This window comes from Aedes albopictus, chromosome 1, assembly GCF_035046485.1.
Source record: "Aedes albopictus strain Foshan chromosome 1, AalbF5, whole genome shotgun sequence".
In the NCBI taxonomy this organism is placed as follows: domain Eukaryota; kingdom Metazoa; phylum Arthropoda; class Insecta; order Diptera; family Culicidae; genus Aedes; species Aedes albopictus.
Genome location: NC_085136.1, coordinates 74,633,821 through 74,661,665, shown reverse-complemented (window position 1 = coordinate 74,661,665; position 27,845 = coordinate 74,633,821). Strand labels below are relative to the sequence as shown.

Sequence of the window (27,845 nt, the reverse complement as noted above, 5' to 3'; positions counted from 1 at the left end):
ACATTTTTCTAATAAGATAAAGTTTCTTTGAAGGTGTGGCCAATCTGTTCGCTTAAGCGCGGACGGGACGGTCGGGTAAATATCCGCCATTGCTCTGTTGCTACTAAGATGGTAATCTCAGATTCTACTTCATATTTTGCAACAAAAACCTATCACTGTGTATGCTCACTTGCAGTGCATATGCTGATTGTTTCTCAGCATCTTCAGTGCGATAGAACTCGAGATTACCATCTTTAAAATCGCGAGGCAAATTGTTAGAAAGAGAGGCAAGATAGGAAAAATAACACGGCGTCCCGTTTCACCTTAAACCAGAGTATCATTTCAGTCGGTACTATAAAGTGTTCTGAATTATTTACGACATCATTCAAGTGGTATTGTTTTTTTTATGTAAACATAACTTTTTTACATTGAATGCACCAGAAAGTGAACGCCCAAGACGAGCACAGCAAAACTCAAGACATTCACTTGAATCTTTCGTGCAGCAGCGTTTCGCGCCGTATTCACCAGTCTCCACTTGTGTTGAATCCCGAACTCTTCTTGCCAAACGACCTGCTCGATCCAATCCAGATAGTAGGCTACGCGATGCACAATGCCAATGTTGAACTTGGCACCCGCCCGCCCAGCAATGAGACCCCGGTTGTGTACGGCAGTGCTTCCAATTCCGACCACTGTGAAAGTACAGTTTCGATTGTCCACAGACTGGAACAAACTTCCGCTAAATAGGTCTTTTTTGAAATGGTTGTTGATCACACAAGTTTGACCGGGCTTCAGAAAGGTGTCATTATGGGGCGGTTGCAGTACTCTAGCGCATTCTTGCTCTGTGCCGAAGTACTCATACGTGGATGCATAGTAGGGTGATTTCCCTGAAATTTAAATAAACAAAATTATGTTATTTAGCTTGTTTGAGTTGCATTATCAATATTATGTAACTCATAGGGTTGTTTACAGCGACCGTTGTAATGAATAGGTTGCGCTTAACTTAATAGAGTAGACCCAAGTAATATTTTGATAATCAATTGGTCTGGTAGAGGTTTTGAGAACCGTTAAAAAACCTTTTACATTTTATTTTGGTTTTATGAAGGTTCTAAGAACATCTTGACTTAAAATATTGATTGAGGAACTCAACACTGTGTGAAATTATGTACATATTGCAACTTACAGTATGCGGCAGGAAAAAATGCGAAAGTGTTTTTCAACTTCAAACCTCATTTTCGTCCATTTGACATTAACCAATCTATGTTTCAACGTTCCATGATCTATAATAGGCTAGTTTTCTGAAAAGGTAATTAAAATATTTCCCATTTTGGTCACTAACCTTTACAGGGCAGCGCCCGAAGATGAAGACAACCAGAATTTTCAAACCGCAAAAAATCGCACAGGTCGCTAAATTTCGCATCTGATAAAACAAAATTTTTGATTTTCTCTACAATATCATCAAATATATGTACTTATTTCATCTGGTATGTGAAACTACATGGATCTGGATCAGTGTGGTCTGGTTGTTCATCGAATTTGAGCTAATTTTGTTACTGTTATAGTCATTTTGTTTAATGACCATTGGGCGCGCAGTTTATTGATATCCGCTTATTAGGCCTACATTATCACATGTTAAACATCAAATATGTTCATTTTTATTTTTCAGTGCTAGAATATAGACATTGACTGATACACTGTCATGAAAAAATACACATATATATCCTATATTTAGCGTGTAATAGTGCCTTGAACTTTTCGCATTTTTTCCTGCCGCACCCTGTATTTCATAAAAAAACATCTCGAATACTAGTTATATAAAACAATACAAACTCAAGTAAAATACCACGTTAAATACTCACACTTGGCTTTCTGAAGAGACGCGGTTTGTACCACGGCGTCCAGGAGTTGTTCTGTGCGGACGTTCGCCAAACAGGCTATCTCGATCATCTTTGGATCAACCGGAGTTGCTAGTTCAAGAATTGCCAAGTCGTGCTGGAAACTGGTGGAGTTGTAGTTCGGATGGCAAAACTTTTTGGTGATATTGATAAATGTGGCATCCGATAGTTTTGCCTTTGACGGTCGATTCGGGTACCTGAGAGTGGAGAATATAAATACTTTACGATTTTAAAATCTTCCAATGTATTGTGCATCCTAGCTTAATCACTCAGATCCTGCTGATCTGAGTCAGCCGCCATATGATTGCGCCCGTTTGATTTGTACGCGGCGGCTGTCAGCTCCACTCGGCGGCTGCAAAACAGTTTTAGCCAAGGTACACACCGTGTACAAATCATATGTGCGCGGTCTGGCGCGATCTGAGGCTACGCGTTTCGAACGCAGCTTGCTGAGAATCTAAGATAAGCGCGACAATACATTAAGTTGAGATAAAATACTAAAACTCTTTCGAAGATTTCTCTAAAATTCCAATCAAAGAATTTTTCAGAAGTTCCTTCAGAGATTCCTTCAGGAGTTTCTTCAAAGATGTCTCCAGTAGTTCCTTCAGAGATTCAGGGATGCCTCTAGGAGTTTCAACACGCATTTTTTTTTTTTTCAGAAGATCTCTCAGGAAGGTCTCGACAGGAGTACGATCAGATTTTTTTCAGGTGGTTTCAGGGATTCCTCCTAGAAATACATCCGAGATTCATCCAGAAGATTCATCAGGGGATCCAATAGGAGGCCTTTCAGAGATTAGTCAGAGAGTTTCTCCAGAGTTTTCTTCGAAAATTCCTTCAGGAATTCATACAGGAGTTTCTTCAGGAATTAGTCCAGAAGTTTCTTCAGAGATTCCTCTAGGAGATCTCTCAGGAATTCCTCTAGAATTCCAACAACGGGTTTCTCCTGGCGTTCTGTATTCTTCAGAAATCACTCCAGGAGTTCCATCAAGGGTTCCTTCAGGAAATCCTTCCTGGAATTTTTTCAACAATCCCTCCTGAAATTCCTATCGGTATGCCTCATGGAAATTTTTCAGAAATCCTTTCAGGAGTTCTTTTAGGGATTTATCTAGGAGTTCCTTCAGATATTCCTACAGAAGTTTCTCCATAGATCAATTCATGAACATTTTCAAGGATTCATGCAGTATAGTAGTTCTTTCAAGAAATGCTCCAAAAGTTCCTTCGGTGACCTCTTCAGGAGTTCCTTCAGGGATCTCCTCAGCAATTCCAGGAGGATTCAGGAATGCCTCCAGGTGTTCATTAGGAATTCCTTCAGAGGTTCTTTAAACTATTTCAACAGAAGTTCGCTCGGGTATTCTTTCAGAAGTCCCTTCAAAGATTTTTTCAGGAGGATTCATAGATGCCTCCTGGAGATCCATCAAGAGTTCCGTTAGAAGTTCTTTCAGGAAGAAGGTCCTAGAAATTAGTCTAGGAGTTCCTGCAGGGATTCCTTTTGAAGTACCTTTAAAAATTTTACTTTGGAATGGCTTTTCCAGTTTTGATACATTTAAAATACAGCTATTATTATATCTTGTCCGACGTTTCGGTTACATTTGGTACCTTCCTCAGGACTCAATTATTGCCGACTTTTCGTCCAGTGTTGTTCTGTCGAACAGTAGTTAACGATTTTTGGATTCGACTGCGATAGAATTTAACTTTGAAATGGCTTATCTAGCCTTGACGTTCGAAATCTAGACTTGACAAAATTCAAATACAGCTATTTTAATAAGTTCTTTTAGACATTCATACAGGAGTTCTTACAGAAATAAGTCCAAGAGTTCCTTCATAGATTCCACCAGGAGTTTCCGGCATTCATGAAGATGTTTCTTCAGAGGTTTCTCCTGAATTTCTTCAGGGATTCCTTCAGAAGTTCATTCAGATTCCTTTAGGATAACCTTAGGGGATTGCTCGAGAAATTCATTTAGGAATTCATCCATAAGTTCTTCAAGGGATCGCTCTTGGGGTTCTTTCTGAGATTTTTCCAGGTGGACTTACGGATGCACCAAAAGTTATATCAGAGATTTCTTACAGGAGTTCTTTGAGGGAATCTTGTTAAAGTTCCTTCGAGAATAACCTTAGGAATATAATCAGGCATATCTCCAGGATATTATTGTGGGATCTCTCATGGAGAATTCCTCAAGCATTTCGTTCTGGAATTCATCCAGGAATTCTTTCGGGGACTCCTCCTGACAATCTTTTGGGGATTCCTCCTACAAATCCTGCAGGGATCCCTCTACCCAGAAAGATTCCCTCGGGAGATCCCGCTGAAAATCCTATCAAGAATTCCACCTAGAAATCATTCGGAGAATGCTACCGGAATTCTTTTGGGGATTCCCCCTGGCATTCCTGCAGCAATTTCCCCTGCAATTTCTTCGGGGATTCCTCATGGACTTCCTCCGAGCATTCCTCCTGAAATTCCTACGGAAATTCCTCCTGGAATTTGTTTGGAGATTCTTCAAAGAAATCATTCGGAAATTCTTCCTGGAATTATTTCGAAGATTCCTCTTGGAATTCCTACGGGGATTCTTCCTAGATTTCCTTCAGGGTTTTCCTAGAATTTCTCCTGAAATTCTTTCAAGGATTCCTCCTAATATTCCGTCGTGGATTCCTCCTGAACTGCCTTTGGGGATTCCTTCTGGAATTCTTTCGAAGATACAACTTAAACATCCTTCTTGGAATTCAGTAACATATTTTGAAAACGACGTATAATCAATGCTACACCATTGATTATACGTCGTTTTCAAAATTTGTTACTGAATTCTTCCTGGGGTTTCTCGTACAATTTCTTCGGGGGTCTCTCCTAGAGTTCCTTCAGGAAATCTTCCTAAAATTCTTTTGGAGATTTCTTCTGGAATTCCTTCGAGGATTCGTTCTAGACTTACATCATGGATTCCACCAGAAATTCTTTCAGAGTTTTCATTTGATACTGCGTCGTGGAGTTCCCCTGGAATTTCTTCAGTGTTTCCTCCTGGAATTTCTTCAATAATTTCTCTTAGAACTCCTCCTGGATTCCTCCTGGATTTCCTCATGGAATTAAAGTTCCTTCGGGATTACTTCGGGAATTGCTTCAGAAATTACTCCTGGAGTTCCTATGGGGATTCCTCTTGGAAATCAAACGAGGATTTCGGTTTGAAACCCTTCGGGGATTCCTCCTAGAGTTCCTTCGGAAATTCCTGCTGAACTTCTTTCAGGGATTCCTTCTTAAATTCCTCCGGAGATTTCTCCTGGAGTTCCTGCAGAGATTCTTCCTAGACTTCTTCCTTGAATTTCTCCGGATATTTCATTTAGAATTCCTCCAGAGATTCCTCCTAGAGTTGCTTCTGGGATTCCTCCTGTAATTTCTTCAGAGTTTCCTCTTGGAATTCCTTTGGAGCTTTCACTTCCAAATTCTTCGGAACAGAGATGCCAGATATATAGTTTTTTGACCTTCTTTACAGACAAGATACAGAATACAGGAAAATACAGATTTTTAAAATATGATACAGATTTCTCCAGAAAGCACAGAATTTTAAGTTATTTTCCATAACTTTAATGAAAACTTTATAAATAGCTGCTTAAACATTAAAGAATTTATGAAAATTTGTACATTTTCACACAAGTTTTAGAAAAAAATATCAGTAAAAATTGAGTAGTACTTTTTTGTTAGTTTCTTTTGAAATCTAGGACTCTCGGTGTCTGTTATAACCTCAAATACGGCGATACAGAAAAATCTGTATTGATACAGATTTTTGATAAAAATAATCTGGCATCTCTGCTTCGGAGATTCCTCATGGAATTCCTCCTAGAATTTATTCGGGTTAACCTTCGGTGAGTCCTCCTAGAATTCCTTCGGGGATTCCTCCTTTCTGAGTTCTCCTGGATTTTTTTCGGGGATTCATCTTGGATTTCCTTCGGTCCTCTTAGATTTTTTTAGGAATTTCTCCCGGAATTTATTTATTATTATCCATTTATTACGTAAGACAATTTTCTCGAATTTTTGACACCAGCACACCTCCCCCCCTTGTAAGATTTTTGGTATGAAACTCCAAATATTTTTATATGGAGCCAAACCCAAACTCTTGGGTTTTTCGGGGATTATTTCTTGAATCCTCCTTGAAATTCCCAGTGAAATTATTTTAAGGATTTTTGCTGGAATTTCCTTGATGTACTGCTTGAATTCCTTTGAGATACGCGTAGGTATTGTTTCTGAATTTTCTTTTGGAATTCCTGCGGGAATTCCTCACAGAGTTCTTTTGGGGAAGTTAAAATTCACGAATAAAAAGAAATAAAAAAAGATTTCTTCAGGGATTCCTCCTGTACTTCCTTCGGGGTTTCCTCTTGAAACTCCTTCGAGGATTCCGCTTGGAGTTCCTTCGGAGATTCCTACCGGAATTCCTTAAGGGGGTTCCCCCTGGGATTCTTGCAGGAATTTCTTCTGGAATTCTGTCGGGTATACCTCCTGGACTTCGTTTGGGGATTTCTCCTGGCATTCATTCTGGAATTCCTTCGAGGATTTCTCCTGAATTTCCTTCGAGGATTCCTCCTAAAATTTCTCCGGGGATTCCTCCTGCACTTTTTTTCAGGGATTGCTCCTGGACTATAATGAGGATTCCTCCTGTTTTTTCCAGAGATTTCTCCTGGAATTCCTTTGAGGTTTGCTCCTAGAATTCCTTTTGGGGTTTCACTTCAAATTTCTTCGGAGATTTCTCCTAGAAGTTCTTCGAGTTTTCCTCTTGGAATTCTTTCGGCAATTCCTCTTAGAAATCCCTCAGGGATTTCTCCTGGAATTCCTTCAGAGGTTCGTCTTAGATATTTTTCGTTGATTACTCTTTGAAATCCTTAAGGGATTCTTTTTCGAATTCACTTTGAAATTCCCACTGGAATACTTCCGAGGATTCTTTCTGGAAATCCTTTGGGGATTACTACTGGAATTCTTTCGGGATTTCCTTGTGCAAATTCTGCGGGAATTTCTTCTGGAATTCTTTCAGGGCTCCCTCATTAATTTCCTACGAGCATCACTCCTGGAACTCCTTCCAGGATAACTCCTAAAATTCCATTGGGGGTTCCTTCTGAAATTCCTTCGGGGATTCCTGCTTTAGTTCTTTTGGGGAATCCTCTAGGAATTCCTTCGGGAATTCTTCATAAGTTTTTTTCCAGTGATGTCTCTAAGAGAGATTCTTGAACTACATATCAGTGATTTCAGCAGAAGTTTCTTAAGGGTTTCATACGGCAGCTCTTGCAGAGATTATTCCAGTAGTTTCTTCATGGATTCATCCAGGAGATTCTTTAAGGCTCCTCCTGGAATTCTTTTGGAAATCATTCGAGGATTCCTTGAAAATAGTGCGACCTTATTATCAAATGTGATAGCTTCTGAAGGTTCTAAAAAAAAAACAAAATAAAAACGGAGCAAAATCTATATTTTTGCCCTTAATTTGCAATGGAGTAATGCAACATGCACTAATACGGATACTGGTAATTTCACAATAGGTCTAATTACTGGGCACAGTGATGGACCCGAACAGGAATAAAAAAAGGTGTTGATTTGTAACCTGTCGGTTACATCCTTAGATTTTTGTGTTTGTATGAGCCGAATGTTGGCAGAAATTTCATGTTTTTTTAATGTAAATGTCAGAAGGTCCCACACGACTGAGAGGGTTACTCCGCTACCAATATTAAAATCTAGCATTACTGAAGGGGTAGAACATGGCCATCGTTATTTTCATGTTTATGGGTGTCATGGCCGTGGATTTTGTCCCATGGGCGCTGCCATCTTCCAAATTGAAGATTTTTTGGCAGAAGTATTCAGGCGTCCGTGTGAGTCATATCGATCTTCGTGATTGTTGAAAAGTAGTGTCCGCGGTGGTTTTTTCTACCACCCCCCCCCCCCCCCCCTTTTATGGAGGGATACCGGGATTGCGGCCTACTCCCGTTCAGGTAATTTGGTCCCTATCAAAAATCTCCGACCATCCTGACGGAACAATATATTTCCTCTAGGACCTCTTGCCGTATTTTAAAATACGGTCCTCACACGGGTCGGCTCGGAAGTCAAAATGGCTTCCGAGTCTAAATGCCAAGGACACCCCGTCGTCCGATTGCGGACGAATCCCTCGGGCCTCCGGCCCTAATTACCCAGGAGGGCCTCTCTCGGCACGGTCACTCCGGTCTCGTCCTGGGCCGTGCCGATTTTGTCAACGAGAGGAGACGCCTGCATTCGCCTACGACCCCAGCAAAGCCGCTGGACAGATTCCGATGCCATTTCGGACCAATGGACATCCCCGAGCCGCCCCGCGGCGAGATTCCGGCCCCACGGTAGGGCTATCGCAATCGTGCGTAACCGTGTGGGCCAACGTCGGAGTACAACAGTGAGTAAAAGAACGATCGATCACCTCTCATACACTCCACACCAAATGTGAACCCCACACCCACACGCCACAGAATAGGGCAAATAAATGTAGTTGAAAGAACATGAAAATTCCGGAGTTTCCATACTTTGTCCGCGTCCCCTTGATCACCCAGTAGTAAGCCGACTCTGAGACCCAGCTCGAGGAGTTTCTTGCTGCTGCTAGCTTGTACGGGTAAGTAGTTGGCAGGCAGCTAGTTACAGATTCAAACGTAAGGTTATAATACACAGGGTCAAATATTTGACAAATGAACTCAAGAAAAAAACATCTGTTTGACACTATTGTCGCGCTTATCTTTTATTAGAGTCCTGCGGCGGTCGTACGCTCGCAAGGCATACCGCCGCATGACAGTCGCATGGCAAAACAATAGAAAAAGTGTTCCCGCCAAAAACAAAAGCACGTGGGTTTCGCGAAGTGACAGATGTTTTTGAATGTATTTGTGACGAACGGAAAGAGTGGCTCAGTGGAATGAGTGTTCTTGCTGTCAAACTCCATGTAATGGAATTATATACTTTTAAATCTGGTGACGTTGTTATGATTAGTGACTGTCGCGCTGATATAGCCAGAGGCAGATAATCGCCATATTCTGATTTTTCTTGAGAGGCATAATAATGAAACAAACAAGATGTTTGAGCATTGGTTTCTTTTTGGTCAAATACTTCATCCTGTGTACTGACATAATAATAATTCATGTCATAAATGGTCATGAAAAAGCAAAAACTGAACTACAAATTCTACAGCGTAGAGACAACTTCCTTGTTTCGCCAATGTTGACATTACGGTCAAAGTTTGGTCACGCCGATTCGCGCCGCCGCCGCCGCCGAAAGCTGCCACCAGCGTGACGCCGATGACGCCGCCGCCGCCGCCGAGCAAAAGAAAGTCGGCGCACAGGCCATGCTGCCGTAATTCTGCAAAGTGACGTAAGCGACATTCATAGTTTTTGCCCATTTTTTGGTTATTATGCATAAAACTCTTGCTTATCCTCTAAGTTTATTTCCATAGATGATAGATTACGACTAGATCTCGCATTCTAATACAGCAGGCATACCATGGTGTTATTTTTAAACCAGATATTAAATATAATATACCACAAAATATCGGAATTTTGAATGGCGCTTACGTCACTTTGCAGAATTACGGCAGCATGCTGCTGCTACATTCCCAAATTCGAAAGCGGAAAGCTTCTTGTTCGAAAAGTTCAAAAGCCAATGTGACAGTTCTGATGCACTCTCAAAATAATTGATGAAACTTTTGAGTTATATAAATATTCAACACTTTAAGTATGCACTACCACAGAGAACAGACATCCAAGTCCAGTTCGGAAACTGTGTAAGGAATTTAACGGCCATTTGAAATCGGCAACACAAGTGGCAATAGCGTGGCGCTGCAATCGGTTAATTTCCCATACTAATTTAATTCACCACTTGAAATGTTTCAATTCACCACTGACTGTGGCAATATGGTGTTTGGTGGCGTTAGTGTTTTCATCGTGTATTGGTTTGCAACCTCACTCAAGTAAAGATTCAAATCCTTACACAACTTTCTGAATGAAATTTGTTCTAGCCTGAATGTCTGTTCTCTGTGGCACTACCGTCTACCCCCGTTGGTTTGACCGCGTCTAATCTGTATACTTTTTATTTTGAACCCCGTTGATCTGCACATCGTTCAAACTAAAAATGGTCCAATCGTCATTCTGCCCGTGGAACGGGGTGAAACGGTACGCAGAATCGAAACAAAACATAACAAATAAGGTTACCAGTACAGTTTTTCGATGTCAACAGGGTTACTACAAGTTCATATTTTAAAATAAACCCCGTTGGTTTGCATGAGGTGTCGTTCAAACAAACGGGGGTGGACGGTACACGGATCTCTTGCGAACATCAGCTCTACAGAGTTGTTGTTCGACATTCTCACAACATGCCCTGCCCATCGTATCCTTCCAGATTTTGCCACCTTCCGGATGCTAGGTTCGCTGTAGAGTGCAGCGAGCTCGTGGTTCATCTTTCACCGCCACACTCCGTTCTCTTCGCGCACAGAGATTATTGGAATTTACAACTGTAGAAATCATTTCTTCCCTTATGTTCAATAGTACATCATACCGTGTGCATTGACAAGAAGTCAATATTCGATTTTCTCTCACGAGTACACCAACGCAAACATATTTTCGAATAATATCGTAAAGTTTGACCTAGAAAAAGAAAATCAATTGTCGAAAATTTGAACACGTTTTTTTTTCAATTCATGACTTACAATATGTCCCAACAAATGCCAACAAGCTCCTCTATGTTTGGTGATATGGCTGCTAAAACGTTCACACTCTAAATGTTATAAACAAAATAATTAGGGCATGAAAAATGTCACGACTGCAACCCGATATGTAGTACCTCTCTCGCTGATTCTTTTCGTTTTTCCGCTAGACATGATTCCATTGATCCACGAAACGTACGGCTCAGCGTTCGTAAGGATTGTGTAGGTTTTGGTATCATTACCTGTCATTTCTGATGATACGACTCCTGCCAAAACGTATGCAAAATTGATGTACAATCGCATTCCAGAGCCACGGTCAGCAAGGATACGCACTTCCTCTACCGGAAGAAACAAAATCATAGATTGAACAATTTTCGGTTCTCAATAGATCTGATCTTACCATTGGAATATCCGGCGCAAAACTGGTTCGCAGAGAGCCTCAGCCCGACTTCTAAACATTTCTGTCGGTCCAAAATAAGGATGTTAGTGCAGGCGGATATGTTTTGAACGCATGACTGTCTTATCTCGGTACTGAAGGAAAAGTAATCTTTAGAGCCATTGTTTGGGATGCCTGTCTTCCCTATACTCCACCCATTGAGAACGACTTCGTTTACATCAGAATACGTATAATCAGTGCTGTTCATAAAATAGCTGTGCGCAACATATTCTGTTTTTCTGACCGGCCAGCTGGCTACCAGTATGGCGATATCGTTAACCAAGCGCTCCGGATGGACATGAACTTCGCTGACGTATCGTACATACTCGTTTACAGTACGTTGGCCCTTACGGTACTCACCAAAACGTAGTTCAAATGTATCCGCTGCCAATGGTTTGCCGATGGTTTGATTCATGACGCACTGTGCCGCTGTCAGAACGTGCTTCACGCTCATTACGGTGCCGCTGCATCTTGGTTCGAATTCACTGGAGTTCGAACTCCAGTGCAGAATTTCCACATTATATTGGGTATGAAGATCTCCGTAAATCAACCTTCTAAATTCTGGTCCTAAAATGGGCACTGGATCAACTGGAAGCGATAAAATGAGCTACTGAATTTTGGGTGTTTTTTCATCAAATTTACCGCTGAGTATAATCTAACTATTTTAACGTGTTATGAACAATATCAGCACTTCTCATACCTTATAATTGTAGTCTTGATCATCTGAATAACCAGATATAGTTGAGTCAACGATGGTGGCCATGATAAACTTATGGTAACTGTGACAGCCGCAGCAAAGCCCATGAAGCTGAAGGTGCCGAGGTCTACCCAGACGGAAGCCTTCGCATTCGCGGGTAGCCTCAAGGGACACCAGGCCAAAAGCACAAGGTAGAAAAGCAGGAGCCAAGCGCGAGAAGGGTGACGCGCTCGATATTAAGATTAAAGAGTCTAAGTACACACTCGGAAAGTCTTGAAGGCGAAGAGGAGCGAAACCAAGCTAGTGGATGTTTGAACTGACTTACGCAGTATGAGATGTACTCGTTCCGGTGAAGAAATCCTCGACCTCGAAGGCGACAAAACGCGTAAGGGTGCCACCTAAAAGTGTCTGATGGAAGAGGTAGTTGGTGAAGCAGGCAGATAGAGGTGAGGGATCTCACAGCGGATGCGACTCTGAAGATTAGAAACCTAGACGAAAAATTCTAACAATAAAAATCAAAACCAAGGAGCAAGTGGTGGTGGCGAAGCTAACCCCTTCACGTGAAGTGGGTTGGCGAGGTCTCCGTTAACCCTTTGGAGCCGGAAGGGTCATATATGACCCCAACACAGAAACGGTTGTATAAATTCACCCATTCGATGAAACAGAATACACCCGATTCTTTTTTGCAAGGGTCTGATTTTTGCTATACCTCAGTCAATTTTCAAGCGATTCTCATGCAATTTGGTACGATTTGTACTATTTGTGTACAAAATTTCATGAGAATCGGTTAAAATTGACTGAGTTATAGCAGGAACAAGATCCGTGAAAAAAAAAGAATCGGGTGTACTAACTTCGGCAAAGTTGTTGCAAATTGAGTCCTCTATTAGGGAAAAACGGGAATATTTGTATTTTCATTGACTGTCTAGAACATCCTGAACACCATGAACCATTTGGAAAAATGAAATAATTAACATACTAGTGATTCTAGATGCTGAACTTGGATGTGGGTTAAGTTTATATGTATTCATTTAACCTTCGTCAAGAATATCAAAAGGTGTTTTATATTCTGGGATGTTCTAGGTGTTCCAAACTGTCCTATAGTGAAGTCCTTCAAATCTACAAGAATAATGTTATTCATTACCGTAACAAATAATAGCATTGCATAACCTACTGGGATTCGTGAAGCTCTTGACATCTACAATGTCATTTATAGGGATATTCCAGGTCAGCCAAACTACCTTGGAGTTCAGAACTTCAGGTCTACACTCATAACAGTAGCCATATCTATTATACTGAGTAACGTTACATATTTATCCGTGGTTACTGGACCAATCTGAAGCCTAATTTTTCATTATAATTCTTTGGGACATTCAGGTTCCTCCAAATTATTTTATAATGAAGTCCTTCAAACCTACAAGAAAAACTTCATGTGTTTTCACCATAAATAATAGCATAGCTTAATCTACTGAGATCCGTGAAGCTCTTATTTAGAGACTCCATGAGAATGTTCCAGATCAGTCAAATTATCTTTGAGTTTAGAATTTCAGGTCTACACTCGTAATGTCGACTATATCTGACATACTGTGTAACGTTTCATAATCTATCGCGGTGACTGGACCAACCTCAAGCCTACTATATGTTATTATGAACCTTTGAGACATTGAGGGTCATCCCAACTATCCTGAAATTAAGCTTTTGATAGTAACAGCAGTTATTCTCACAATGAACTTTAAACTGTTATCTGTAATCCCCCTGGCATATAGTGAGTCATTGCGTGATAGTTTTGAGATATTCCAGATCAAAAATACTACCTCGGAGACCATAGTTTTAGGTCTACACTTATGGTTATAGATTTTGCCACTACGTTAAGTGGTGTTACATAACCCACTGTACTTACCAAAGTAGTTATAGGAACAATAAGCGTTGTTATATATTTTTGGGATATTATGGGCTACTATTATGAAGCTTAGTTCATAAAAACAACCACTGTAACTTTCAGAAAACTTACTGGACATGATAGATTACAAATCGTAGCTAACTATAACGAAAGAAGTTATCGTTACACCCACAGGCTTTAGGATCTGAACTCAAGAACAGTTTGGATGAGCTAGGGTATCCCGACTGATCTGATATTCTCAATTAACCTTTCAGAAGACTTACTGGACATGATTTATTACAAATCGTAGCTTAATATAATAAAAGAAGTTACCGTTGCACCCCTAGACTTTAGGAGCTAGACTCAAGAACAGTTTGGATGCCTTAGGGTATCCCAACTGATCTGATATTGTCAATTAACCTTTCAGAAGACTTACTGGACATGATAGATTACAAATCTTAGCTTAGAATAGTGAAAGAAGTTATTGTTACACACGTAGACTTTAGGATCTAAACTCAAGAACAGTTTGGATGCCCTAGGATATCTTGACTGATCTGATACTGACTATTAACTTTTCAGAAGACTTACTGGACATAATAGATTACAAATCGTAGCTTTGTATAATGAATAAAGTTACCGTTACACCTTAAGGATCTAAATTCAAGGATAATTTGGATGCCCTAGGGTATCCCGACTGATCTGATATTGACAATTAACCTTTCAGAAGACTTACTGGACATGATAGAATACAAATCGTAGCTTTGTATAATGAAAGAAGTTATCGTTACACCCACAGACTTTAGGATCTGAGCTCAAGAACAGTTTGGATACCCTTGGATATCCCGACTGATCTGATACTGTCTATTAACCTTTCAGAAGACTTACTGGACATGATAGATTACAAACCGTAGCTTAATATAATAAAAGAAGTTACCGTTACACCCGTAGACCTTAGGAGCTAGACTCAAGAACAGTTTGGATGAGCTAGGGTATCCCGACTGATCTGATATTGTCAATTAACCGTTCAGAAGACTTACTGGACATGAGAAATTACAAATCATAGCTTTGTTTAATGAAAGTAGTTACCGTTACACCTGTAGACTTCAGAATCTATACTCAAGAACAGTTTGGATGAGCTAGGATATACCGACTGATCTGATATTGTCAATTAACCTTTCAGAAGACTTACAGGACATAACAGATTACCAATCGTAGCTTAATATAATAAAAGAAGTTACCCGGATGAACTGATACTGTCTTTTAACCTTTCAGAAAACTTACTGGACATGATAGATTACAAATCGTAGCTTTGAATAGTGAAAGAAGCTATCGTTACACCCGTAGACTTTAGGATCTAAACTCAAGAACAGTTTGGATGTCCTAGGACATCCCGACTGATCTGATATTGTTAATTAACCGTTCAGAAGACTTACTGGTCATGATAGAATACAAATCGTAGCTTTGTATAATGAAAGAAGTTATCGTTACACCCACAGACTTAAGAATCTAAACTCAACAACAGTTTGGATACCTAGGATATCCCGACTGATCTGATATTGTCAATTAACCTTTCAGAAGACTTACTGGACATGATAGATTACAAATCGTAACTTCGTATAATGAAAGAAGTTACCGGTACATCCGTAGACTTTAGGATTTAAACTCATGAACAGTTTGGATGACTTAAGATATTCTGTTTGATCTGATATTGCCAATTAATTGTTCAGAAAACTTACTGGATATGATAGATTACAAATCTTAGCTTTGAATAGTGAAAGAAGTTACCGTTACACACGTAGACCTTAGGATCTAAACTCAAGAACAGTTTGGATGTCCTAGTATATCCCGATTGATCTGATATTGTCAATTAACCGTTCAGAAGACTTACAGGATATGATAGATTACAAATCGTAACTTTGTATAATGAAAGAAATTATCGTTACATTGCGTAGAAACGGCTATCTCAGTCTTAATTTACGACGATTTATTTTATTCTACCCGTAGACCTTAGGATTTAAACTCATGAACAGTTTGGATGACCTAAGTTATTCTGTTTGATCTGATATTGCCAATTAATTGTTCAGAAGACTTACTGGATATGATAGATTACAAATGTTAGCTTTGAATAGTGAAAGAAGTTACCGTTACACACGTAGACTTTAGGATCTAAACTCAAGAACAGTTTGGATGTCCTAGTATATCCCGATTGATCTGATATTGTCAATTAACCGTTCAGAAGACTTACAGGATATGATAGATTACAAATCTTAGGTTTGAATAGTGAAAGAAGTTACCGTTACGAACGCAGACTATAGAATATAAACTCAAGAACAGTTTGGATGCCCTAGGATATCTTGACTGACCTGATACTGTCCATTGAACTTTCAGAAGACTTGCTGGACATGATAGATTACAAATCGTAGCTTTGTATAATGAATAAAGTTACCGTTACACCCATAGACTTAAGGATCTAAACTCAAGAATAATTTGGATATCCAGAAATATTCTTCAATATTCTTCATAATGTTTTTCCGTTTTTATGCTATTGACCACCAAAACTACAGAAAAGCGTAGAAAAAAAAACGATAATATCGTTTGGAAGACTCATCATGGATCCAAGGACATCCCTTGATATGGCAACTTGCTAGACTTCCTGGACAAGTGTTGCGCGATTCTGCAGTCTACTTCTACACGGAGTAGATTTGAGCAAAAACGTTCGTTCAAGAGTTCAGCTATTCACACTTTTGTGCCATCAGCTACCAACAGTTGTCAGATCTGTAACGTTGGACAGCATAGCAGCGTTGAACAGTGCCGTCCCATCAGCAAAATGCGAGTGGTGGACAGAAAACTGGCGATTCAAAGACTTGGACTCTGCTTGAATTGCCTATCGTCCGGACACTTCGTGGCAGATTGTTCCAGACGTACGTGTTCCAAATGTAGTCAACGTCATCATTACCTGCTGCATCCGTATTCTCCACCCACGTCTACCCCTCTGAATTCTACTCCAAATACCCCGAATAGGCCTCAAGTCGCGAACACGAACACAAATGTTCAATCACAGTCTCGTCCTCAGTCTTAAGGACATCAATCGCAATCGAATTCTCAAGACCAATTCCGGATGAATAATACTAAAATAAATCCACAAATACCTCCCGTCCAAAACACTTCTCCGCCACATACACGTCATTCACCTCTTACAAATACACCGAATACTTCTCACGACACTGCTACTTCACACAACACTCGAAGTCAGCGAACTACTACAGTTCTGTCAACCGCGACCGTAAAGTTTGCCGATCGCTTCGGAAGCACAGTCATTGCTCGTGCGTGGCTGAATAACGGTTCACAGATATGTATGATCATGGAGAACCTGTCTCAGCGATTGAACTTCAAGCGATTCCTTGAAAACGTTTTGTTCGCGTGTCTGTTTTCTACGACTTGCTGATGGGAGAGCAGAAAAGGCTCTCGGAGGCTGTTCCGATGCTGTGCACTACAAAACACTTTGGCCGGAGAGATTCCAGAAACTCCTGTCAGTGCAGTGACCGCTTCAGTTTCCACCGAAGAGATCCACGACCAGCTAACACGTTTTTGGGAACTGGAATTCTGTAGAACGAAGAGTTGTCTTTCTATCGAGGAGTCTACGTGTGAGTCGTACTTCGAGCGGACAACGACGAGAGATCCTGATCGTCGTTTCGAGTTTCGAGTAGTGTTACCGAAGAAGGAGTACGTGTTGAAGCAGTTAGGCGAATCCAAGGCAATTGCTATCAAGTGGTTCATGGAATTAGAACGTCATTTGAATGCGAACCCGGAGTTGAAGGCTCTGTACACAGAATTCATCCACGAGTTCCTACCGACTGATGGGTCACATGCGAGAAGTTTGTGACAACGAGGAAGAGCCGAAACACAGCTACTATTTGCCGTATAACGCAGTCCTGAAACCTGACAGTACCACGACGAAGCTCAGAGTAGTGTTCGATGCGTCGTATGCTACAGACACCGGAGTTTTCCTGAACGACGCTTCCGACTACAACAGTACGCGATCGTCGCTCATGTGCCGCATGATCAACATAGTCGAAGAGGATTAACCGCTGCAGAGGGTTCTTTGGCAAGAGTCCGTAGATGAGCCACTCCGAACGTACCAGCTGCCGACCGTGACCTACGGTACTTCTGTCACACCGTATCTAGCAACACGGAGCTTAAAGAGGTACGTAGAGGAGGAAGAGCAGACGAATCCACCCGCAGCCAAAGTCATCAACAAAAGGTTTCTACATTGACGACATGCTCACTGGAGCGAAGTCTATAAAGAAAGGAATACGGTTGTGGATGTCCTGTCGTTACTTGGTTCTTTTGGATTTAACCTCCGAAAGTGGCAGCGATACTGAAGAGCTGTAGAATATTGACGCTTCAGCTACAGTAAAGACCCTCGGCTTAACCTGGGAGCCAGCAACAGACTTGTACTGGTTCAGAAGTTCTGAACACCACGCTGGAGCCCGAAGCTTCTAGTGATACAGCGTATCGTAGCGTGTCTGATTCCGCACGTTTATTAGATCCGTGTGGCTTAGTAGGGCCAGTGATCGTGCAGGCGAAACTGTTTCTCCATGAACTTTGGAAACGGAAGTATTCTTGGGATGAACCGTTGAGCGCACTGTGGCCCGAGTTCAGAACAAACTTGGATCGAATCGATGCAGTTTCCGTACCCCGCCGGATCTCATTCAGTGATAATGTGATATCATACGAACTACACGGATTCTGTGACGCCTCGGAAAAGGCGTACGGAGCAGTAATATACCTACGTTGCGCTGCACAAGATGGAGAGGTTACAGTTCGGTTGGTAATGGCCAAGTCCAAGGTAGCTCCGTTGGAAGACTTGAGCAAGAAAAAGAAAAGACAGTCGACTACCCGATTGAAGTTGTCTTCAGCACTGCTATTGGCGCACTTGTTCGAGACCGTAACAGAGAGTATCCAGATCCCAGCGAAGCCGTTCTTCTGGACCGACTCGACCATCGTGACTCGACTTCGTCCCATCCGTTCAGATGACAAGCGTTCGTCTCCAACAGAGTGTCCGAGATCTAATATCTCGAGGTGTAGTACCACTTGCAGCTTGTCGAATGTTCAGTCTGGTAGAATGGACCAACGTGGCTCCAAGAAAATCCGAGTGCTTGGCCGAAGATGAGTAGTAGTTCAGAACAACTGTACGATTCAGTAACGTTGGAGGAAAAACCGCAAGCGTCCAGTGAGATCTTCATCCGCTATTCGTCTTTGCTGAAGCTAGTTTGATCAACTGCCTGGATATGTCGTTTTGCCAACAACTGCAGAACTGTAAACCGAGCCTGCAGACGAAGTGGAGTCCTGAGCTCAATAGAACACGAAGAAGCTTTGATCGCATTAGTGGAGCTGGCGCAGTCGGAGTGCTTCCCAGTGGAATTGGCAGATTTAGCAGCGAAAGGGGAAGTAAAGCCTAGTTCGATATTGCACACGAAGGATCCGTGTCTGCGAGATGGATTAATACGTGTTGGTGGAAGACTTCGCCATGCTCTAGTGTCGTTCAGCAGAAAGCATCCGATTGTGCTGGACAGCAATCATCCGTTGACGACGCTGATAATGGTTGACTACTACCACAGACTGCTCCATGGAGGAGCACAGCTGATGCTATCTTGTATGAAGGACAGGTTCTGGCCGCTGTCCGGAAGAAGCCCAGCTCGGAAGATAGAACACGAATGCGTAACCTGCTTTACAGCTCGTCCACAAGTCCACGAACAGTTGATGGAGGACTTGCCGATGGAGCAAGTGACTCCTGCTCCTGTTTCTCTTCGCGTCGGAGTCGACTACTGTGGTCCGTTCAACGTTCGTTAAGCGTCTCGTAAGGCCGCACCAGTCAAATCCTACCTGAGAGTGTTCGTCTGCCTTGTAGTAAAGGCGGTACACATAGAGGTGGTAGCAGATCCATCGCTAGGAATGTGAACACCAACTGTCACAGCTTTCGACGCCGCAGCTCTGCTCAACGGGATCTTCTTCTGTAGCTTTTAAGCGACTTCGCGGTGGTCGATCGTGCAGTTTACGCAGATGCTGGACTGTTTGACGACCGTGCTTATAGGGCGAAGGCCGGTGGTAATAGCGGGTGACTTCAGTGCCTGGGCTGTAGTATGGGGAAGCCGTTTTTCGAACCAGCGGCGTCAGATCCAGCTAGAGCCACTGGCTACGCTAGATATCGATCTGGCAATTGTCGATATCAGAAGTACCTTAAGTCGGAACGGACCGGAGTCGATAATCGATGTTACTTTTTGTATCCCTGGTCTAATTAGTAGTTCGAACTGGAGAGAAGCCTATAGTTGCACTCAGAGCGATCACCTGGCCGTTCGCTACAGTATCGACTACAACAGCAGCAGACAGCGGGTAGAGGAAGAGGCAGCTAGGCAAAGGCCAAGCCCTTACTGGTGGACCGATGCGGTTGCGGACCTGCGCCGCGCCTGCCTACGGACCAGGTGGCGGATGCAGTGAGCACGATCTGAGGAAGAACGCAAGGAAGGGCGAGTGGTGTTCGTCGCTGCTAAAGCCGATATAAGGGCAAGCGAAAAGGTCTGCTTTGAGGGTCTCTACTGTCAGAGTGCCAATGCGAATCCGTGGGGTGATGCCTACAGGATCGTGATGGCCAAGACAAGAGGTGCAATAGGCTCCTACAGAGCAATCTCCACAGATGTTGGAGGGAATCATCGAGACCCTTTTTCTGCGTCGTGATCCTAGTCCTTGGCCTTCTTTCGTAGGACGGCCGGGGACTGGGGCTGGCGATGAAGAGAGTGTCACTGATGTGGATATTGCGGGGATAGCAAAGTGCCTTAGCGTAGGTAACATCCCAGGTCCGGACGGAGTTCCGAACCTGGTCTTAAAAGTACCTATTGCAGAGGTTCAGGTCTGCTATGCAGAAATGCCTGAACGAGGGAATTGCTAATGCGCTACTTGTGCAAGATTCTCGGAAGCTACTTACAAAATGGAGTGGTAGAGATTGGTCGGAACTGCCTTCACATAACTTCAGGAGCTCCACAAGGTTCCATCTTGTAATCGAAGATGCCTTTGATCAAGCACGTAAGCGATCGTTAGCAACGTATTGATCATACCTAAACAAACCCTCCTGAAGTGTAGACGTGTACCTGTAGCTTTTCAATAAACCAATTTGTTCTCGTTCGTTACTCGCGTGTTCTTTTCTGAGTTCCGGAAAGACCGAACCTCTTCAGATTATGGGCACCATGATGAAGGAGAGTTCTGGAATTCCCCAGCTCAAAGGGGACAACTTTGCGAACTGGCAGTACAGAGTCATGCTACACCTGAAGACCGTGGAAGTATCTGAAGCACTGGAGCAAGATGTACCTGCGGCGGACCCGGAACGGAAGAAATTTCTTCAAATGAACCGGAAGGCGAAATCTCGGATGAATGTTTGGAGATCGTCCGGGAGAAGCAAACGGCCAAGGCTATGTGGAAGGCATTCGAGGATACCTTTGCCAAAAAGTCTGTTGCAAGTCAGACAGTATTGCGGAAGCAATTGGCCAGGCTCCGGATGCGTGAAGGATCGTCGATGAGAAGTCATTTCCAGATGTTTGATGAACTAGTGCGGCAGTTGGAAACGGCGGGTGCAAAGTTGGAGGAGACCGATTTGGTGGCGCAACTGTTCCTCACCCTACCGGACAGTTTTGACCCTCTAGTAACAGCGTTGGAGAACATGAACGAGGACTCACTAACTCTCGAGAAGGTGAAGCAGCGTTTGCAAACCGAGGAGATGAAGCGGTCCGATCGTCGTGATGACAAGGGCGCAGCTTTCGTTGGCGGAAGAACCAAGAAAACGAAGAAGTTCACCGGTAAGTGTCATCGTTGCGGCGTGGTCGGGCACATGCAGCGTGATTGCCAACAGAAGCCGAAGAAAGGTGGCCAGGGTGGAGCTAATGCAGCAAGTGAAGCGATGAAGGTATCGTTGGAACCCGTGAAGAAGTCCAAGAAGCTGGTATTCTACGTGGACTCGGGATGCAGTGACCATTTGGTTAATCGCAAGGAATATATTCAGTCGCTGAGGAAGAAGGCGGAACCATTCATAGTGGATGTTGCAATGGATGGCGTATCGTTGGTCGGTGAATACGAAGGAGAAATTCGAGGGGTCACGAAGGCTGGAGTTCAGTTCGAGATTAAAATTGTGGTCTACCTCCCGGACCTGCGTGGCAATCTACTTTCGGTGAAGAAGCTATCCAGTCCGGCATCGAGTTGCTGTTCACGAAACACAATGGACAAGACAAAGCGATTTTGAAACACGACGGTGAAACCATTGCAGAAGCGAATCTAAGAGGTAACCTTTACGAGCTCGAGTTGGTTGCAGACCCTGTTACGGTTAATCTATGTGCGGCGGAGGTAAGTTCCATTTGGCAACGTCGTCTTGGGCATGCAAGTCAGCAAGCGATGAACAATTTAGTGAAGCACGGAATGGTCAATGGAATCCCGGAGAAGCTGAAAGACGTTGGTTTTTGCGACACGTGTGTTAAAGGCAAGCAGTGCAGAGATCCGTTTAACAACAGTCATGAACGAGCGACCCGTCCCCTGGAGCGAGTACATTCGGACGTCTGTGGACCAATAGACCCTCGAGGCTGGGATGGCTTGCGGTACTTCGTGTCCTTTATTGCTGACTACAGCCATTTCGCTATCATCTACAACATCAAGAGAAAGTCGCAAGTGTTTGAATGATTCAAGGAGTATGAAGCGATGGTGTCGTCTCAGTGGAACTTGAAAATTAGTAAGCTGACCGTGGACCAAGGAAGAGAGTACTGCTCGAATGGCCAGCGGAAGTTCTACAAGACAAAGGGCATTCAAATTCAACCAACAGTCGTGGAGTGGCGGAGAGATTTAATCGCACCCTGATGGGGAAGATTCGAAGCATGCTGATTGATTCAAGAATGCCCAAGAACATGTGGTGTGAAGCTGCCCTTACTGCTACGTACCTGATCAACAGAAGTCCGACAGCTGGTATTCCGGAGAATGTTACACCAGCCGAACGTTGGATGAAAGCTAAACCAGATATAGGGAAGCTGCGAATCTTCGGGTGCAAGGCCTATGCTTGGGTACCGAGCCAACTGAGGAAGAAGCTGGATGATAAGAGTCGTGAAGCGGTCATGATAGGTTATGCTCCCAACGGGTACCGTTTGTGGGACAGATCATTAAGAAAGGTTTTCATTGCTCGAGATGTGCGATTTGACGAAACTTGCTTGCCGTTTGCGACGAAAGAGGACGAGGCTGGAAATGATCTTCTGGTTATACCCATACGTTACGAGCAAGAGGGGGAAAATCGAGATGCTGTAGACGTAGTGGATGCCGGATTCCAAGACAATGTCGAAGTAACGGATGATGAAAACGAAGAGGCAGAGAATTCATCTGGTGATGAACGCAATGAATTTGCAGAAGAGGAACCACATGAAGCAAATTCTGGTGCGCTCCCTTCGCAACTAAGACGTGAAGACTGTATAGAGTCCAACACGAGGCGCAGCGAACGGGAGCGCAGGCTCCCAGGTAAGTTTTTGAATTATTTCACCGGTTTAAGAGCGACATCTGCTGTTAAAACGTCCTCTCACCCAGATCCTCCGAATTCCTATGATGAAATCATTGAACGTGATGATCGTGACCGTTGGATTGCGGTTATAAATGACGAGCTCAAATCGATGGACGACAACGGAGTGTGGAAACTGGTTCGATGCCCTGCTGGAGCAAGATCGCTGCAGTCCAAGTGGGTATTCTTTACGAAGCATGACGAGAACGGTAATACGATCAGGCATAAGACGAGGCTCGTTGTCAAGGGCTATCTTCAGAAACCTTTCGTGGATTTTCAAGACACGTATGTACCAGTGGCGAAGCTGACTACCATAAGAACTGTGCTAGCGGTCGGAACTCAGAAGAAGTGCTACTTCCATCAAATGGACGTGAAAACCGCCTTTCTGCTTGGCGAGTTGCAAAAATCAATCTTCATGACAGTTCCGAAGGGCGTGAAGGCTAAACCTGGTGATGTGTGTCAGCTGCAGGAATCCCTTTATGGCCGTAAGCAATCCCCCCGTTGCTGGAACGAGACATTCCACAGTGTCATGGTGAAACTCGGATTCCAGAGATCGAAGCACTATTATTGTCTCTACGTTCGGAAAGGAAGAACCGATGAAGAAACTATCTATTTGGTGCTGTATGTTGATGACCTCCTTATCGCTGGACCCAAATTACGCATAATCGAGGATTTGAAGAACAAGCTGACTCAGGAATTCAAGTTGACGGAGTTCACTCGAGTGGAAGAATGCTACTGTCCCAGAGCACTGCCATTGAGAAAATTCTGGAGAAGTTTCGGATGAAGAAATGCAACTCAACTCGGAGTCCAATGGAAAGAGACCTACAACTGGAACGGAATACTACTGAAGAAATCCAACAACCTTACCGGGAATTACTTGGAAGTCTGATGTACTGTATGATGTGCACCCGGCCAGACCTCTGCTTGTCGGTTGGATACCTTGGAAGATTTCAGCAGCAGCCTGGAGAACGACACTGGACAGCAGTGGAACGTGTGGTGCGATACTCGAAGGGATCACAACAACTGACGATGAAGTTCGAGAGACATGAAAGCCACCAGCCTCTGACTGGATTTGCCGACGCAGATTGGACCGGTGATCAAGAAGACCGTAAATCGGTAAGTGGCTTCATATTCAAAGTTTACGGGAATACGGTGTCTTGGTCGAGTCAGAAACAGGCGAGCGTTCTTGTTCGTTACTCGCGTGTTCTTTTCTGAGTTCCGGAAAGACCGAACCTCTTCACATCTTGGGTCCGGTGCTACGGATTGTCATGTATGACGAGGTGTTGAGGTTGTTCCGGATGATGACCAATAATAGCTCCCCAGTGTGTTGTTCCAGTAAGCGCAAACTTCTGGATATTGTCGCAACGTCCACAAACTTGTCTCAGCAAGGATCTAACTTAGCGGTTTCCTCCGTTGACGCCACTGATACGGTTGGTACGAGCATGCTTCGGGTCACCGTATGTGATCGTAAGCAGGCCAACGAGATTGTGGCCAATGAGTTATTTACGTTAGAGTGTAATCATCGACAAACAGGCGTGACATTAAAAGCAAATCTCAGTCAGAAAAACATAGTCAGGAACTCATGATCGCCCACACGAAAAATTCAAACTACCTAATTTTTGGTCGATTTTAATCAAAATTAAGTATATCAAATAAACTGTTAATCATGCTTGATCGTAAAAGGGCGACCAAAGCAGGTAAGGTAGGATGGGGCGTCTTTTTATCTGAGGCACTATCGTTATCTGCCAAACGACTAGGTCGAGTGCTCGGAGAACGATAACCGAAAAGTCTGTGACATTTGTGGCGAGACTTGCTGGTGAATGGCAAACTTGGACTACTATCGAAGAACTACTTACCTCTCGGTGTCACATTCCAAACGTTCTGCTCAATCCAGTCCAAATGTGAGGAAATACGCGCGTATATATCAACCCAAGATGGACTAGGCAAATCCTTCTTTTTCACATTGCGAATCAGAAGTCCAACTATTGTGGACACGCAAGATCGCCTGTTGAACGTCTGTAGTACGGCACCAGATGATGCTGTTTCGATCAATTTAGCGTAAGTTTTGTACAACGTATGATCAGAACCGTTAACGCATAGTTCACCGGTTCGAACAGATCTGTTGAATATATGTTCATATCTTGGTTCATATCGATTCCCAGCTTTATTTCTACCTGTGCATTCTTTCTCCAACGTGAGTCGGTTGTTTGTCGACTCAATGAGCGTCAAATGTTTACCTGAAAGTATTCAGTATTGAAATTAGCTCATTAGGAACGCATACTAAAAAAATGATGTCTGTTTACCCTGTTCAAAGGTACTGGTCGGTTCACTGACAAACAAAGTCTGTACGAGAATGTCGTATAGATTTTCGGTCCAGTTATTTGCCAAACATGCGGGAATCATGGTGTAGCTGAGTACGATACTTGCTTCCAACTTTAAAACAGCTATATCGTAGTTTTTCCTGTAGCCAATATGTTTTGGATGACAAAACATTTCCAAAACGTCGAAAGTTCCGTATGCGTCAATCACTACACTCAAAGGCAGATACTCCACAACGAATTTCTTTGAACTTTAACCCAATAGAATCGAACTTGAAATAAAAATCATTCAACTGACAATTTCCGTCAGATTTGACCCTCAATTTAAAAATTCACATGCTATGATTATGCTATCATAATTTATTGATTATTATTGCTGAGCATTGCCCAAAGCTCGATTGAATATTTTTCAGAAAAAAAAAGCAAAATGGTCAAATCTGATGGGTGTGGTCTACTTTGCAATCTCACCGTATGCAGCTGCAAGTTGTTATTACATGGTTTTCCTCAACTAAAACACCATTGCATACCAAATTCTCGCCATTATATATCAACACCTGATCATCGGGAAATTACGGAACAATATTGACGGTACGGTAGAAATATCTGAACATTTGGGTACTTACATCGTGCCGGTATCTGTTGTTGACGCAATCACCGTTGCGTAGTTTCATTGATAGGCTCTGGAATCTTTCGCATTCTGGAATTGGTTGAAGAAGAAATCGACTATTAACGTTATGTTTAACCCTAGTCCCTAGTAGGATGTTGGGGTCAATATGACCCAGACAGGCACGCTGAGCGTGTACTATGCCATCGTGGTGCGAAAATCCTAAAATGTTTTGTAGACTTCGGCCAGACAACTCTCCCCGAGTGGTTTATCAGTGGTTTCACCATATTTCTTTGGCGTGAATCAACCAAAACAAAAACGTCCATAAATTACGTCACGAATAAATGTCACTTTCAACCATAAATGACGATGGAGGTCACTATGCCATACATTTTGTATGAAATATCAGATTCTTTTTTTCTGAACCCATCCCCTCCCCCACAAAGCATCACATGGACGTTTTCCAGGCGTCTGAACAATATAAGTACATACCCAGTTCACTAATCCGCTTCTGTCTTCTGTTCTTACGGGGCTCACTCTCGGCAATAACCTCCTTGATCCACGTTAGGTACGGTTGAACGTTGACAAACACAGTGTACTTTAACGGGTCGACTTCTTGCTTCAGCTCGTTATACTTTCCGAGCGAAACGATTCCCCTGAGTATCCAACGATCGCCATCACTGATGTACATTCCACCGCCACTGTCTCCCGGTCCTGGGCCAGTTTCTAAATCAATACAAAGTTTAATGCCATTGCTTATAAGTAATATTGAGTTTTCATATTACTATTCTTATTTCCAGCGCAGAACACATTTTCATTCAAAATATGTCCATAAAGTAACGGATCGTCCTTCAGGCAGTTAACGTAACTAACCACAGGCATCGACGCCGTCTGGAGAACATCCGAAAGGTTTCCATTCTCTGTCTTTCCCCACCCTGTGATCCAGCCTCGTTGACCTTCCAACTCCCTTAGGTCACGGTCCACCTTTTGATCTAGACAGATCGGAATCACAGTATCGGAGTAGTCCACTGGCAATCGCATTGCCAGCACAGCGATATCATTCCTATTGAGCGCATATTCCGGATGAACGTGAGCCTTACTGACGTCCCGAATTATCACGCTATCGGTCACATTCGACAGTTGGTGCTGACCGAAATGGAGCTCGATCTCGTACGTAATTGCGGGTAACTGATTGCGAGATATCCGCTTAACCACGCAATGGGCTGCCGTCAGGACGTGCCTCTCGTTGACCAAAGTTCCTCCGCAGCCATACTTGAACGGATCGTCACCTTTCAGCCTCTGATACACGGCCGCGTGCCATGGCCAATGGCCCTCTTCCACCTGATTACCCTCACTGACCAGAGGAAGGACCCCGTGCTGCCTGATGCCACACTGATACGTTGCCTGAGGTAGGACAAACTCCGGCAAACATAACGAGCTCAACACTAGAAAACACACCAATTTGCACATCCTCCTTCTTGCGATCGTGCCAGTCTCACAATCAGAACGCAACTAGAAGCTTATCAAGGTCCCCGAAATTGTGGAGCCGTATTTACGCACTGTACAGTAGACGTTCGATAACTGCAACATGTTTACGTTTCACTTAGCGAACAAAATTCGATAACTGCAATGTCAGATAGACGTCAACAACCCGTCAATTGACGTTAAATGAACGCAAAATTCATCCGACTATTCATTTGGGCTAACTTGGCGCACCGTTTTGACGGATAGCGGTGCGATAACTGCAAATTTGTTGCACTTACCGGACTTGCAGTTAAAAAGCATTGCAGTTAAACCGTTTGCACCGAC

At 43.1% G+C, this 27,845-nt stretch overlaps 1 protein-coding gene across 4 annotated transcripts; it reads right to left on the bottom strand.

Moving 5' to 3' along the window:
* Positions 1-27,594, bottom strand: LOC109422069 (uncharacterized). Of its 4 annotated transcripts, none has more exons than XM_062844850.1 (12): positions 27,386-27,594; positions 26,529-26,762; positions 26,056-26,129; positions 25,901-25,986; positions 25,418-25,683; positions 24,971-25,351; positions 10,932-11,555; positions 10,669-10,869; positions 10,535-10,602; positions 10,384-10,472; positions 1,836-2,068; positions 1-863 (listed from the first exon to the last, which is right to left on the bottom strand). In XM_062844850.1, the coding sequence occupies exons 1-12, from the start codon at positions 27,504-27,506 to the stop codon at positions 403-405; spliced, it is 2,838 nt and encodes a 945-aa protein (XP_062700834.1). In that variant the 5' UTR covers positions 27,507-27,594; the 3' UTR covers positions 1-402. The 4 variants fall into 4 exon arrangements, 3 of the variants coding, with proteins under 3 accessions (XP_062700834.1, XP_029711269.2, XP_062700833.1); XM_029855409.2 differs by having other exon boundaries at positions 3-863; positions 10,774-10,869; positions 26,822-27,594; XM_062844849.1 differs by having other exon boundaries at positions 4-863; positions 26,822-27,594.
* Positions 27,595-27,845: the final 251 nt, after the last annotated feature.

What these genes read in the sequence shown, in the direction of transcription:
- LOC109422069 (XM_062844849.1), bottom strand. Translation starts at nt 27,506, where the DNA reads ATGTGCAAATTGGTGTGTTTTCTAGTGTTGAGCTCGTTATGTTTGCCG. An exon ending in GAAGCGGATTAGTGAACTGG is followed by an intron (nt 26,130 to 26,528) that starts GTATGTACTTAT and finishes AACCAATTCCAG; the next exon opens with AATGCGAAAGATTCCAGAGC. An exon ending in GAAAAGAATCAGCGAGAGAG is followed by an intron (nt 10,603 to 10,668) that starts GTACTACATATC and finishes TATAACATTTAG; the next exon opens with AGTGTGAACGTTTTAGCAGC.